Below are 13,928 nucleotides of genomic sequence, written 5' to 3' on the forward strand. Positions count from 1 at the left end.
GTGTGTGTGTGTGTGTGTGTGTGTGTGTGTGTGGGGTGTGTGTGGTGTGTGTGTGTGTGTGTGTGTGTGTGTGTGTGTGTGTGTGTGTGTGTGTGTGTGTGTGTGTGTGGGTGGGTGTGTGTGTGTGTGTGTGTGTGTGTGTGTGTGTGTGTGTGTGTGTGTGTGTGTGTGTGTGTGCAGCAGGTGGCCCTCTCCCCCCCCCCTGGCCCTGTGTCGGTGAGTGGAGCAGGTGGCCCTCTCCCTCCCCTGGCCCTGTGTCGGTGAGTGGAGCAGGTGGCCCTCTCCCTCCCCTGGCCCTGTGTCGGTGAGTGGAGCAGGTGGCCCTCCCCCTCCCCTGGCCCTGTGTCGGTGAGTGGAGCAGGTGGCCCTCCCCCTCCCCTGGCCGTGTCGGTGAGTGGAGCAGGTGGCCCTCTCCCTCCCCTGGCCCTGTGTCGGTGAGCGGAGCAGGTGGCCCTCTCCCTCCCCCGCCCGGCTAAACAACTGCGCCACCACCCCCTAAGTGACTTTGGCTGAAGGTCAGCGGCCGACGAATGCAAAGACGGTTGGCTGGACGTGGTCTGCCTTGCGGGAGGAGGAATGCAAGCGCACACAGGCATCTCATGCACACAAACACACACACTGTCACTCAGCTTTCATAGCGCAGATAAACATGTCATGTGCAGGAAGGGCAGGTAGGTACACACTGTATAAGAAAGCCACAGACCTGGACACACCTGGCGTGCATACGTGCCTGATTAGGTGCCTGGCCGGACCTACACTTGTTGAGACAGGTGGGTGGAGTGGGTCCTCTCCCCCACCTCTTGGGACGGGTGGGTAGAGTGGGTCCTCCCCCCACCACTTGGGACGGGTGGGTGGAGTGGGTCCTCTACCCCACCTCTTGGGACGGGTGGGTGGAGTGGGTCCTCCCCCCACCTCTTGGGACGGGTGGGTGGAGTGGGTCCTCTACCCCACCTCTTGGGACGGGTGGGTGGAGTGGGTCCTCCCCCCACCTCTTGGGACGGGTGGGTGGAGTGGGTCCTCTCCCCCACCTCTTGGGACGGGTGGGTGAAGTGGGTCCTCTCCCCCACCTCTTGGGACGGGTGGGTGGAGTGGGTCCTCTCCCCCACCTCTTGGGACGGGTGGGTGGAGTGGGTCCTCTACCCCACCTCTTGGGACGGGTGGGTGGAGTGGGTCCTCTACCCCACCTCTTGGGACGGGTGGGTGGAGTGGGTCCTCTACCCCACCTCTTGGGACGGGTGGGTGGAGTGGGTCCTCTACCCCATCTCTTGGGACGGGTGGGTGGAGTGGGTCCTCCCCCCACCTCTTGGGACGGGTGGGTGGAGTGGGTCCTCCCCCCACATCTTGGGACGGGTGGGTGGAGTGGGTCCTCTACCCCACCTCTTGGGACGAGTGGGTGGAGTGGGTCCAGGCTAGGCTCCCCCACATCTTGGGACGGGTGGGTGGAGTGGGTCCTCTCCCCCACCTCTTGGGACGAGTGGGTGGAGTGGGTCCAGGCTAGGCTCCCCCACCTCTTGGGACGGGTGGGTGGAGTGGGTCCTCTCCCCCACCTCTTGGGACGGGTGGGTGGAGTGGGTCCTCCCCCCACATCTTGGGACGGGTGGGTGGAGTGGGTCCTCTACCCCACCTCTTGGGACGAGTGGGTGGAGTGGGTCCAGGCTAGGCTCCCCCACATCTTGGGACGGGTGGGTGGAGTGGGTCCTCTCCCCCACCTCTTGGGACGAGTGGGTGGAGTGGGTCCAGGCTAGGCTCCCCCACATCTTGGGACGGGTGGGTGGAGTGGGTCCTCTCCCCCACCTCTTGGGACGGGTGGGTGGAATGGGTCCTCCCCCCACATCTTGGGACGAGTGGGTGGAGTGGGTCCAGGCTAGGCTCCCCCACCTCTTAGGACGGGTGGGTGGAGTGGGTCCTCTCCCCCACCTCTTGGGACGGGTGGGTGGAGTGGGTCCTCTCCCCCACCTCTTGGGACGAGTGGGTGGAGTGGGTCCAGGCTAGGCTCCCCCACCTCTTGGGACGGGTGGGTGGAGTGGGTCCTCTCCCCCACCTCTTGGGACGGGTGGGTGGAGTGGGTCCTCTCCCCCACCTCTTGGGACGGGTGGGTGGAGTGGGTCCAGGCTAGGCTCCCCCACATCTTGGGACAGGTGGGTGGAGTGGGTCCAGGCTAGGCTCCCCCACATCTTGGGACGGGTGGGTGGAGTGGGTCCAGGCTCACCCCGTCTCAGTATCCCAGGAGTTAACAAAATAACAGTTTTCCTCCGCGTCATAACCAATACAGAAGTCTACATCATACTGCGTAAGGAAACGATTAACTCTACGATATCTTGATCTACTCAAAATGTCAACCTGCAGTTGTCGATAACACGACATGAAGATTTAATCACCTATCATATTAATGTGAAAATACAGGTGCCAATTCCAACTTGACATCTACAACATGAAATGTTGAATAAACCCAGTGAAGAACAGAGGTGCCAGGCACAACCAGAGAACACTATGTGAACATCAGGGCCCTACCCACGTTTTGCTGGTTCCAGGGATCAGTGTCCCCACGGCCCGGTCTCCTTCCAAATAGAAGAAATATTGATGGAACAAAATTGACCGCTTGGGACGGGCAATTATACATATTAATTTAAGCAGGCCATTCCTGTCCCAAGTCCGTGTTGATGAGGCTTGTGTGGGCCAAAATATTGTTTCCATCAAACTGGTTTATGGCTTGCCTAGTTTTTAGTCACAACTTTGCTACCTCTCTTGTGGAGTGGGGCTATATCTTCACATTTAATTGCCTCTAATATCAGGCTAGCATCTAAGTTTTTCCTCCAAATTATAGAGTGGCTGTGCTACTGGTATTTTGCATTTCTTTGATCAACGGCCTAAATAAGGAGTTACATGAATCAAGACCCGGGTCCGAATGCATCGACATTCTGTTAATTTTTTTTTTTTTTACCCTGCTGTGTTTACGTTCATGTTGTCAAGCTTTATCTTGAAATTGTTCCTAGGATCAATGTCACCGCGGCCCGGTCTATGACCAGGTCTTTGGTTGACGGTCTGGTCAATCAGGTCTGATATATGAATCACAGCCCGGTTGTTTAAGTGGTCTTTAGAGGTATTTATGAAGTTCCTTATTAAACGCCGAAAGAGGTTGGCCAGTTATGCCCCTTATATTTAGAGGGAGGTTGCTGAAAAGTCTTCATCCTAATGGATATCAATTGTCTCTTAAAATACTTATGGCACCCATACTTTCAATGGGGCTATTTTAAACATGCTTTCACGTTACCTGGTATGGTAGGATTTAGGGAATTAAATGTGTGTGTAGATTTGGAACAAGTCCATCAAATAATTTTCAGATGTAAATTATAATACCTGCTTGATGGGGTTCTGGGGGTTCTACTCCCCAAGCCTGGCCCTGACTTGTGAGAGTTTGGTCCACCAGGCTGTTGCTTGGAGCGGCCCGCAGGCCCACATACCCACCACAGCCCGGTTGGTCCGGCACTTCTTGGAGGAATAAATCTAGTTTCCTCTTGAAGATGTCCACGGTTGTTCCGGCAATATTTCTTATGCTTGCTGGGAGTGCTTGCACTTCATGCTTGCTTGCAATTCAACACAAGTGACTTGAAGAGTACAACCATCGTGATGGGATCCCACAATGGATTTGAAAGTTCTCGTAATTCATTCTTTCATTTTTCTGGCTGACGCAATATTTGCTTGGTTATGCTCCATAAACGTTAGGTCCTCAGACATCATTATTCCTAAATCCTTTACATGTTGCTTTCCTACTATGGGCAGATTTGATCGTGTTTTGTACCCTGTCCGACCTGTATTATGTTTAAGGTCCTCATTTTTACCGTACCTGAGTACCTGGAATTTATCACTATTAAACATCATGTTATTTTCTGGTGCCCAGTCGAAAACTTATCTTAATATCGGTTTGTAGTTTTTCAATGTCTTCTGCCGAGGTAATTTTCATGCTGATTTTTGTGCCATCTGCAAACGACGATACGAAGCTGTGACTTGTATTTTTGTCTATACCTGCTTGATGGGGTTCTGGGAGTTCTTCTACTCCCCAAGGCCAGCTGTATCTGATACGAGAATAAAGAAAAGCAGTGGTGCAAGGACTGTACCCTGAGGTACAGAGCTTTTAACTGCGATTAAACTCTATTTTATATGGTTGGCTATTACTCTTTGTGTTCTGTTCGCCAGGAAATTGAGTATCCAGCGTCCTACTTTACCAGTTATTCCCATTGACCTCATTTTGTGAGCTATCACTCCATGGTCACATTTGTCGAATGCCTTTGCAAAGTCCGTGTATACAACATCTGTATTTTGCTTTTCTTCTAAGGCTTCTGTGATTTTGTCATAGTGGTTGAGTAACTGTGACACAGGATCTTCCCGCTCTAAATTCATGTTGTCCTGGGTTGTGTAGTTCATTATTTTCCATAAAACTAGAAATATGATTCCTAATCACTCTTTCAAAAATTGTAATTATGTGTGATGTTAATGCAACTGGTCTATAATTTGCTGTCCAAGCTTAACTATAATATATTGGTGTTGCGGCGCTCAAGAGAGGGCTTGTAAGAGGTCTCAATAATTTAGATGTTTTATTAAGAGGATTGGATGGGGGTATATCTTGAGGTTATCTTGAGATACTTTCGGGGCTTTAGTGTCCCCGCGGCCCGGTCCTCGACCAGACCTCCATCCCAGGAAGCAGCCCGTGACAGCTGACTAACACCCAGGTACCTATTTTACTGCTAGGTAACAGGGGCATAGGGTGAAAGAAACTCTGCCCATTGTTTCTCTCCGGCGCCCGGGATCAAACCCGGGACCACAGGATCACAAGTCCAGTGTGCTGTCCGCTCGGCCGACCGGCTCCTAAAGAGGTCTCAATAATTAAGATGTTTTATCGAAAGGATTGGATGGGGGTAAAATTTAACTGTATTCTCTCTAGGTCAGCAACTTCTCCAGCTTTGAATGGGGCTGTTAGTGTGCAACAATATTCCACCCCTGAAAGCCCTATAGACTTACTTATAAAGTATCATCATTAGTTAAGGCCTGGAGACCTGGTCGACGACCGTGCCGCGGGGACGCCAAGCCCCGAAAACACCTCAAGGTAAGGTTGATACTTTATAAGTATCAACTTATAAAGTATTGATATGGGTCACTTTTGTTTGAGAGGCTCTTGTCTTACAGCCTCATATAGGCCGCCATACTTATTTACTCTATCACATCCAAATAAATAAAAAATTTCATTCGACTATGAAGCCATTTATAAACTACGAGGAGAACGTTGTTACCGTTGAGAATAGAATCCACTCAGTAAAACATCTAAACTATTGGGACTGACTAAAGAGCCTAAATCTGTATTCTCTTGAGCGCAGGCAGGAGAGATACATAATAATTTACACGTGGACAATAGTAGAGGGGCTGGTCCCAAACCTGCACACAGAAATAACACCACATGAGACCAGAAGGCATGGCAGGATGTGCAGAATACCCCCGTTGAAGAGCAGAGGTGCAACAGGTACTCTGAGAGAGAACTCTATCAACATCAGAGGCCCGAGACTGTTCAACACGCTTCCACTACACATAAGGGACATAACTGGCCGACCCCTCACAGTGTTCAAGAGAGAACTATCAACATCAGAGGCCCGAGACTGTTCAACACACTTCCACTACACATAAGGGACATAACTGGCCGACCCCTCACAGTGTTCAAGAGAGAACTATCAACATCAGAGGCCCGAGACTGTTCAACACACTTCCACTACACATAAGGGGCATAACTGGCCGACCCCTCACAGTGTTCAAGAGAGAACTATCAACATCAGAGGCCCGAGACTGTTCAACACGCTTCCACTACACATAAGGGGCATAACTGGCCGACCCCTCACAGTGTTCAAGAGAGAACTATCAACATCAGAGGCCCGAGACTGTTCAACACGCTTCCACTACACATAAGGGGCATAACTGGCCGACCCCTCAGTGTTCAAGAGAGAACTATCAACATCAGAGGCCCGAGACTGTTCAACACGCTTCCACTACACATAAGGGGCATAACTGGCCGACCCCTCACAGTGTTCAAGAGAGAACTATCAACATCAGAGGCCCGAGACTGTTCAACACGCTTCCACTACACATAAGGGGCATAACTGGCCGACCCCTCACAGTGTTCAAGAGAGAACTATCAACATCAGAGGCCCGAGACTGTTCAACACACTTCCACTACACATAAGGGGCATAACTGGCCGACCCCTCACAGTGTTCAAGAGAGAACTATCAACATCAGAGGCCCGAGACTGTTCAACACACTTCCACTACACATAAGGGGCATAACTGGCCGACCCCTCACAGTGTTCAAGAGAGAACTATCAACATCAGAGGCCCGAGACTGTTCAACACGCTTTCCACTACACATAAGGGGCATAACTGGCCGACCCCTCACAGTGTTCAAGAGAGAACTATCAACATCAGAGGCCCGAGACTGTTCAACACGCTTTCCACTACACATAAGGGGCATAACTGGCCGACCCCTCACAGTGTTCAAGAGAGAACTATCAACATCAGAGGCCCGAGACTGTTCAACACGCTTTCCACTACACATAAGGGGCATAACTGGCCGACCCCTCACAGTGTTCAAGAGAGAACTATCAACATCAGAGGCCCGAGACTGTTCAACACGCTTTCCACTACACATAAGGGGCATAACTGGCCGACCCCTCACAGTGTTCAAGAGAGAACTATCAACATCAGAGGCCCGAGACTGTTCAACACGCTTTCCACTACACATAAGGGACATAATTGGATCACCCCTCACTGTGTTCAAGAGAGACCTGGATAAGCACCTCCAAAATTGAAATTGAAATTGAAATTAAAATAAGTTTATTGAGGTAAAATACACACAAAGGAATGAGGTAGCTCAAGCTATTCTCACCCCGTTCAGTACGTGTTAATACATACATAGACACACATTACAAACAATAAACATATTGCCGAACATTCTGAGAGATAAACATATACAATTCCCCCTTTACATAAGCACCTCCAACGGATACCTGATCAACCAGGCTGTGATTCGTACGTCAGGCTGCGAGCAACCGCGTCCAACAGCCTGGTTGACCTGTCCAGCAACCAGGAGGCCTGGGCGACGACCGGGCCACGGGGACGCTAAGCCCCGGAAGCACCTCAAGGTAACCTCAAGGTAAGGTAGCATGAGGCAGGTGATGTCAGGAGCATGTGACAGGTGATGACAGGAGCATGTGACAGGTGATGACAGGAGCATGTGGCAGGTGATGACAGGAGCATGTGACATGTGATGACAGGAGCATGTGACAGGTGATGACAGGAGCATGTGGCAGGTGATGACAGGAGCATGTGACAGGTGATGACAGGAGCATGTGGCAGGTGATGACAGGAGCATGTGACAGATGATGACAGGAGCATATGATGACAGGAGCATGTGGCAGGTGATGACAGGAGCATGTGACAGGTGATGACAGGAGCATATGATGACAGGAGCATGTGGCAGATCCATGTTGCAAGTAATGACGAGAGCATGTTTTAGGTAATGACGTTTGCAAGTAAGTGTAGGGAGGTAAGCGGAGGCAGTCAGGCAGAGAGCAGCCGTCTGGCTCCCAAGGATGTCTGTCTGTCTGGGCGGAGCCGTCCGTGGCTGGGTGGTGACGGGGCCTCGGCTACGAGTGCGTGGCTGGGTGGTGACGGGGCCTCGGCTACGAGTGCGTGGCTGGGTGGTGACGGGGCCTCGGCTACGAGTGAGAGGAAGACAAGAGAGTTGCTGCCGCAAGGTGACCTGCTGCTCGCATGCTGGCAATTACCACGCTTGTATGTATGCAAGCAAGCTTGTACGTCTCACACCCAAAAAGTTACAGCCCCGCTCCTGTGCCAGGTAAGTCCACTACGGGCTCACCATAGCCCGTGCTACTTGCCCCGCTCCTGTGCCAGGTAAGTCCACTACGGGCTCACCATAGTCCGTGCTACTTGCCCCGCTCCTGTGCCAGGTAAGTCCACTACGGGCTCACCATAGCCCGTGCTACTTGCCCCGCTCCTGTGCCAGGTAAGTCCACTACGGGCTCACCATAGTCCGTGCTACTTGCCCCGCTCCTGTGCCAGGTAAGTCCACTACGGGCTCACCATAGCCCGTGCTACTTGCCCCGCTTCTGTGCCAGGTAAGTCCACTACGGGCTCACCATAGTCCGTGCTACTTGGAACTTGTTCTGAGTAGCTGAATCTAAAACAACAACAACAACGTCTGATATTGTCCATCATCTAAAGATATTTAGAGGATGCGAAAACTTCTCTAAATGTACGACTGTTCGATGGGTCGACTAGCCACACGACCTGGCAACCACCCACTATTGGGATTTGAGGGATTAATGCATATTGTGTAGGGTGAAGTTAAGTTACGTTACATTGAAGTAACGTCTGACTGAGCGCAGGGGGCAGACTTCACTGCAGTTCTCCTCTTATAAAAATAAATTTGTTTACAAAAACTTTCCGGTGGAACAATTAAATATATATATATATATATATATATATATATATATATATATATATATATATATATATATATATATATATATATATATATATATATATATATATATATATATAAAGGTGGGACCAGAGCCGAAGCACAACTAGGTGAGAATACAAGAGGCGCACTGTGAATAACTTCACCACAAATAACTCACCAGTATTGAGCTAGGTTGATGTCCTCCACTCACTCAAGACCCATAACTTACGTTCAGATCAATAATACAAGAGTTAGCGCACAATTGTTTCAAGCAGAAACAATGTTTTACGCTAATGTTGTCACGACTATACATGGCACGAGTCTCAAATTAACATCAGACGCACAACCAATTGTTATGGTGTACTCACCTGTTTGCGCTTGTAATTGGCACCAACTGGATCAAACTTGTTCTTAAAAGCTTTGAGTTGCACCTCAGCCTTCTCCAGAGGCACTTGCTGATCCTTAGCCAGCAGGAGATAGGTGCGCCACTGCTCGGCCTCGAAGCCCCAGTGGATAGTCTGGTTTTCGAGTGCTCTGTGGGCGTGGCAGACGAAACGGGCCGGGGGGAAGAGTCCGTGGCACTCCTCGCACTCGATGCAGGCGGCGCCGCCAGAGGTGTACAGGTCGTCCCACACAAGTCCTTTACACTTCCCAAAGCAGGTGTGGTAGACGCGCAGGTGTGGGTGTTCTTGCGAGTGTGTCGGGGCCTGGGCGGGCGCGCGGGTGGGGTGGGCGTGCAGCAGGGCTTGGGTGAGCCTCTGGGCATCAGTGTTGGTGATGAGTCCACAGGACTTGGCAGTATGGGGCAGTACGCCCGCCACACGCAAGGCGTCTAGCTGCGACGGCGTGCAGCGCGAGCAAAAAATCCGCAGGTCGTCGCAGACGGCGTTAATCTGGCCGAGGGAAAACTCCCGCAGCACCGTGTTGAGGATCTGCGGCAGGCACAAACGCTTCTCCCCGCCCACGTTGAAGCAGGCGATGGGCTCCCCGTCGAGCAGGGTCTCCTGACGCCCCCGGGCAGCCCCAGGGGAGCCCTTGTCTGCAGCAGCGAGCACCGGCCATGGCTGCGGAGGGAAGGGCGGTGGGGCCAGGAACATGCCTGGCTCCACCCACGACCCGCCAGGACCACCACTGCTGCAGGTGGTGGTGGTGGTGGTGTCCGAGGTGCAGGTGTCGCTGCCCGAGCACCGGACACTGGCAGTGGGGGAACTGATGGCAGTGGTGGCAGTATCTACAGCAGTGTCTTTGATATCTGGCAAGCGAGGCTCGGGGTCTCTTGTACAAGTTGGCTTGTGGTTGGTGGGCGTGTGGTTGGTGGGCGTGTGGTTGGTGGGCTTGTGGTTGGTGGGCGTGTGGTTGGTGGGCGTGTGGTTGGTGGGCGTGTGGTTGGTGGGCGTGTTGTTGGTGGGCGTGTGGCTGGGTGGTGTTTGGGTGGTTGGGGTGTTGTGTGTGGGCGTGCAGGGTGTGGGCGTGCAGGTGGTGGGCGTGTGGGTGGTGGGCGGACTAGGTGGCCACGTACACTGGCTGTCATCGACACACCGCCTACACGTCTCCGACTTGTTCTTGAGAGCATCCTCATAGAGGAGGGCCTTCTTGAAGCTGAGCTCTCGGTAGATCTGGTGCTTGGCGTGGGCATCGAGGAGCCTGATGGACGGCTGATCCTCACCGCACTCCACCAACTTTTTATTAATACCGGCGTCGCTCAGGTAAGAGTTAGGTCCCGGCCCGTGCAGACTTGTCATGGCTGCATTCTGGTAGGATTTAAGCACGCGCTTGAGGTGCGGGCTGTAGTCCGGTGTCGCCATAAGGGCTATTTACTTCACACTGGGCACTCTTGGCACTAGCACAACATGGTGATCACGGCACTGACTGCAGTGTTGGGTCGCGGCGCACGTACATCCTACCTCTCCAGCGGCTCGTCACTCACTGCCGCGCCAGCCTCTACTCTTCTTCCTCCCCCCCTCCTCCTCTCCTCCCCTCCCCCGCCCACCCGCGCTGTTGCCACGTCTACTCCTATATTACCTCACAACCAAACCATATTTTTATAACACCGTTGTTTCCAGGCAATGAATTTATTGTGGATATAATATATCAAGTCAAATGTACATTTCGTAATGGTGCATATTTGCGTAAATATTTCCAAAAGTGTGCAAATGCCATATGACAATTATAGCTTACCTTGCACCCGTCTGCTTATGATGTCCGGTTAATTTTATCCGACATTTGTAGCAGCATTCGCACTCACCACACAGCATAGGAGTTTATCACTCTAGTCACTCCAAGAGTGATAAGGATGATATGTGGGAGTAATAAGTAATTAATATAGAAAAGATAGTCTTGTCGGGGGAATGATAAACTCAGCTCCTGGCCGGCCAGACGGGCTGCGTCCGACGCCGCCCAGACTCTCACTGCCGCCGCCACAACACTTCCCGTCTATTATTTCCTTCGCCGCTGCTGTCTTCCCGTCAGTCTGGCCATTATTATGGATGACTGTCGCACCTCTCCACCGTCCACCTTCCTCACCAGCGCTAACCTTACAAGTTCACGTCAATTCCAAAATAGCCCGGGAGGATAAATATACCGAGGCTGTGTCTGAGGCGGGTGAGTCACGCGACACCGGCCCCAGTCACAATATTGCAGCGTGACACCTCGCGCCGCGACCTCCGCCACGACCACCCCTTCGCGCCGCGACCTCCGCCACGACCACCCCTTCGCGCCGCGACCTCCGCCACGACCACCCCTTCGCGCCGCGACCTCCGCCACGACCACCCCTTCGCGCCGCGACCTCCGCCACGACCACCCCTTCGCGCCGCGACCACCACTCGCGCCACGACCACCGCCTCGCGCCACGACCACCACTCGCGCCACGACCACCGCCTCGCGCCACGACCACCGCCTCGCGCCACGACCACCACTCGCGCCATGACCTCCACCTCGCGCCATGACCACCGCCTCGCGCCACGACCACCACTCGCGCCACGACCACCGCCTCGCGCCACGACCACCACTCGCGCCACGACCACCGCCTCGCGCCACGACCACCACTCGCGCCACGACCACCACTCGCGCCACGACCACCGCCTCGCGCCACGACCACCACTCGCGCCATGACCTCCACCTCGCGCCACGACCACCGCCTCGCGCCACGACCACCACTCGCGCCATGACCTCCACCTCGCGCCATGACCTCCGCCTCGCACCACGACCACCTCTTCAAACCATGACCACCACTTCGCGATGAGAGCACCTCTAAACGCCGCGAACATCACTTCGCGACGCAACCACCGCCTCGCGCCGTGACCGGCAACTTCGCGCCTTGACGACCACCAAACTAGCGCCATAATTACACTAAATACCAGAGATGGGCGCGTATTATGCAGAGATTGACGGTATCTGAGGCAGATCTTCCTCAACACTGAGGCAAGTCACCGGGCTGTCTGCCACTACCAATATTATTATTATTATTATATTTATATACAAGATTTCTTACATTCTTGTAAAGCCATTCTTAGCACGTTTCGGGCAGGTCCTTAATCCTAATTTTCGCCGGAATACGACCCGCCAAATCAGTTAACAACTTGGTACCCATTCACTGCTGGGGGAAGAGGCGTACAGTTAAGGATTGGTGCCTAGTCAATCCTCCCCGGCTAGGATACGAACCCAGGCCAATGCACTCGCAAAGCGCCAGGCGAGTGCTTTATCACTGCGCCACGGAGATTACTATCATGGCAAGAATTTTTAATGTTAACTTTGTACTGTGTAAAGGAAGAAATGTATATGTTTATTACTCAGAATGTTGAGAGAATAGCTTCAGCTATCTTATCCTTTTGTTTGTATTTATACTTCAATAAAGTTATTTGAATTTGAACTTTATACTCCTGAATCGTTATTATGTATTTCGCTTACTTAACGTATAATTATGGCATGAACAAAAATAGACAGATCAAACAATTGCCTACAAGGCCGCCATAATTAATTTTGTGATTTTTTCTTGTATTATTATTTACACCGCCAGTATACTGATGTTTTTTGTTAATAGTCTTGCACAATATGGAAATACGTGAAGAAATTTAGTAACCTGACAACAGTTTTAAGCCGCATAAAAAGCCACAAATTTCTGTGTAAAGATCATTATTATTAACCATTATTTCTCGATGGTGATCCAGCAGCTCGGCCTCTCGAGCGTTCCCAACGTCACTATTTTGATGTACTAAATTGAACATAAGAGCATAAGAATCAAGCGGAGTCACTCTCGACTCACAATCGGGAATTCTGGGTTCGAATCCTGGGCAGGACAGAAACAACCCGTTCTCATAAACAAAGCCCAAATGCTTGTTAATCCAGCCGCCAAATCCCTTGTTTATGAATGAAAAACGGTTTATTTCGCTCTTTATTTATTTTATTTATTTATCAGTCACAACTGATGACGTTCGATCATTTCTCGAACAACGTTTCGCCGATTTATATATATATATATATATATATATATATATATATATATATATATATATATATATATATATATATATATATGTCGTACCTAATAGCCAGAACGCACTCGTCAGCCTACTATGCAAGGCCCGATTTGCCTAATAAGCCAAGTTTTCCTGAATTAATAAATTTTCTCTAATTATTTCCTTATGAAATGATAAAGCTACCCATTTCATTATGTATGAGGTCAATTTTTTTTTATTGGAGTTAAAATTAACATAGATATATGACTAAACCTAACCATCCCTACCTAACCTAACCTAACCTATCTTTATAGGTTAGGTTCGGTTAGGTAGCCGAAAAAGCTAGCATAGGTTAGGTAGGTTAGGTAGTCGAAAAAACATTAATTCATAAAAACTTGGCTTATTAGGCAAATCGGGCCTTGCATAGTAGGCCGAGAAGTGCGTTCTGGCTACTAGGTACGACATATATATATATATATATATATATATATATATATATATATATATATATATATATATATATATATATATATATATATATATATATGTCGTACCTAGTAGCCAGAATACACTTCTCGGCCTACTATGCAAGGCCCGATTTGCCTAATAAGCCAAGTTTTCCTGAATTAATATATTTTCTAAATTTTTTTCTTAGGAAATGATAAAGCTACCCATTTCATTATGTATGAGGTCAATTTTTTTTTATTGGAGTTAAAATTAATGTAGATATATGACCGAACCTAACCTAAACCAACCTATCTTTATAGGTTAGGTTAGGTTAGGTAGCAGAAAAAGTTAGGTTAGGTAGGTTAGGTAGTCAAAAAACAATTAATTCATGAAAACTTGGCTTATTACGCAAATCGGGCCTTGCATAGTAGGCTCAGAAGTGCGTTCTGGCTACTAGGTACGACATATATATATACATACACACACACATAATGTATAACCGAAAA

At 50.4% G+C, this 13,928-nt stretch overlaps 1 protein-coding gene across 1 annotated transcript in view; it reads right to left on the reverse strand.

Moving 5' to 3' along the window:
* LOC123746608 (ski oncogene) overlaps positions 1–10,459 on the reverse strand; it is a 270,304-nt gene extending 259,845 nt beyond the window's left edge. Inside the window, exon 1 of the mRNA XM_045728256.2 lies at positions 8,890–10,459. Within this exon, the coding sequence (XP_045584212.2) occupies positions 8,890–10,326 (1,437 nt within the window). The 5' untranslated portion in view covers positions 10,327–10,459. The remainder of the gene's footprint in view (positions 1–8,889) is intronic.
* Positions 10,460–13,928: the final 3,469 nt, after the last annotated feature.

This window comes from Procambarus clarkii, chromosome 90, assembly GCF_040958095.1.
Source record: "Procambarus clarkii isolate CNS0578487 chromosome 90, FALCON_Pclarkii_2.0, whole genome shotgun sequence".
NCBI lineage: Eukaryota > Metazoa > Arthropoda > Malacostraca > Decapoda > Cambaridae > Procambarus > Procambarus clarkii.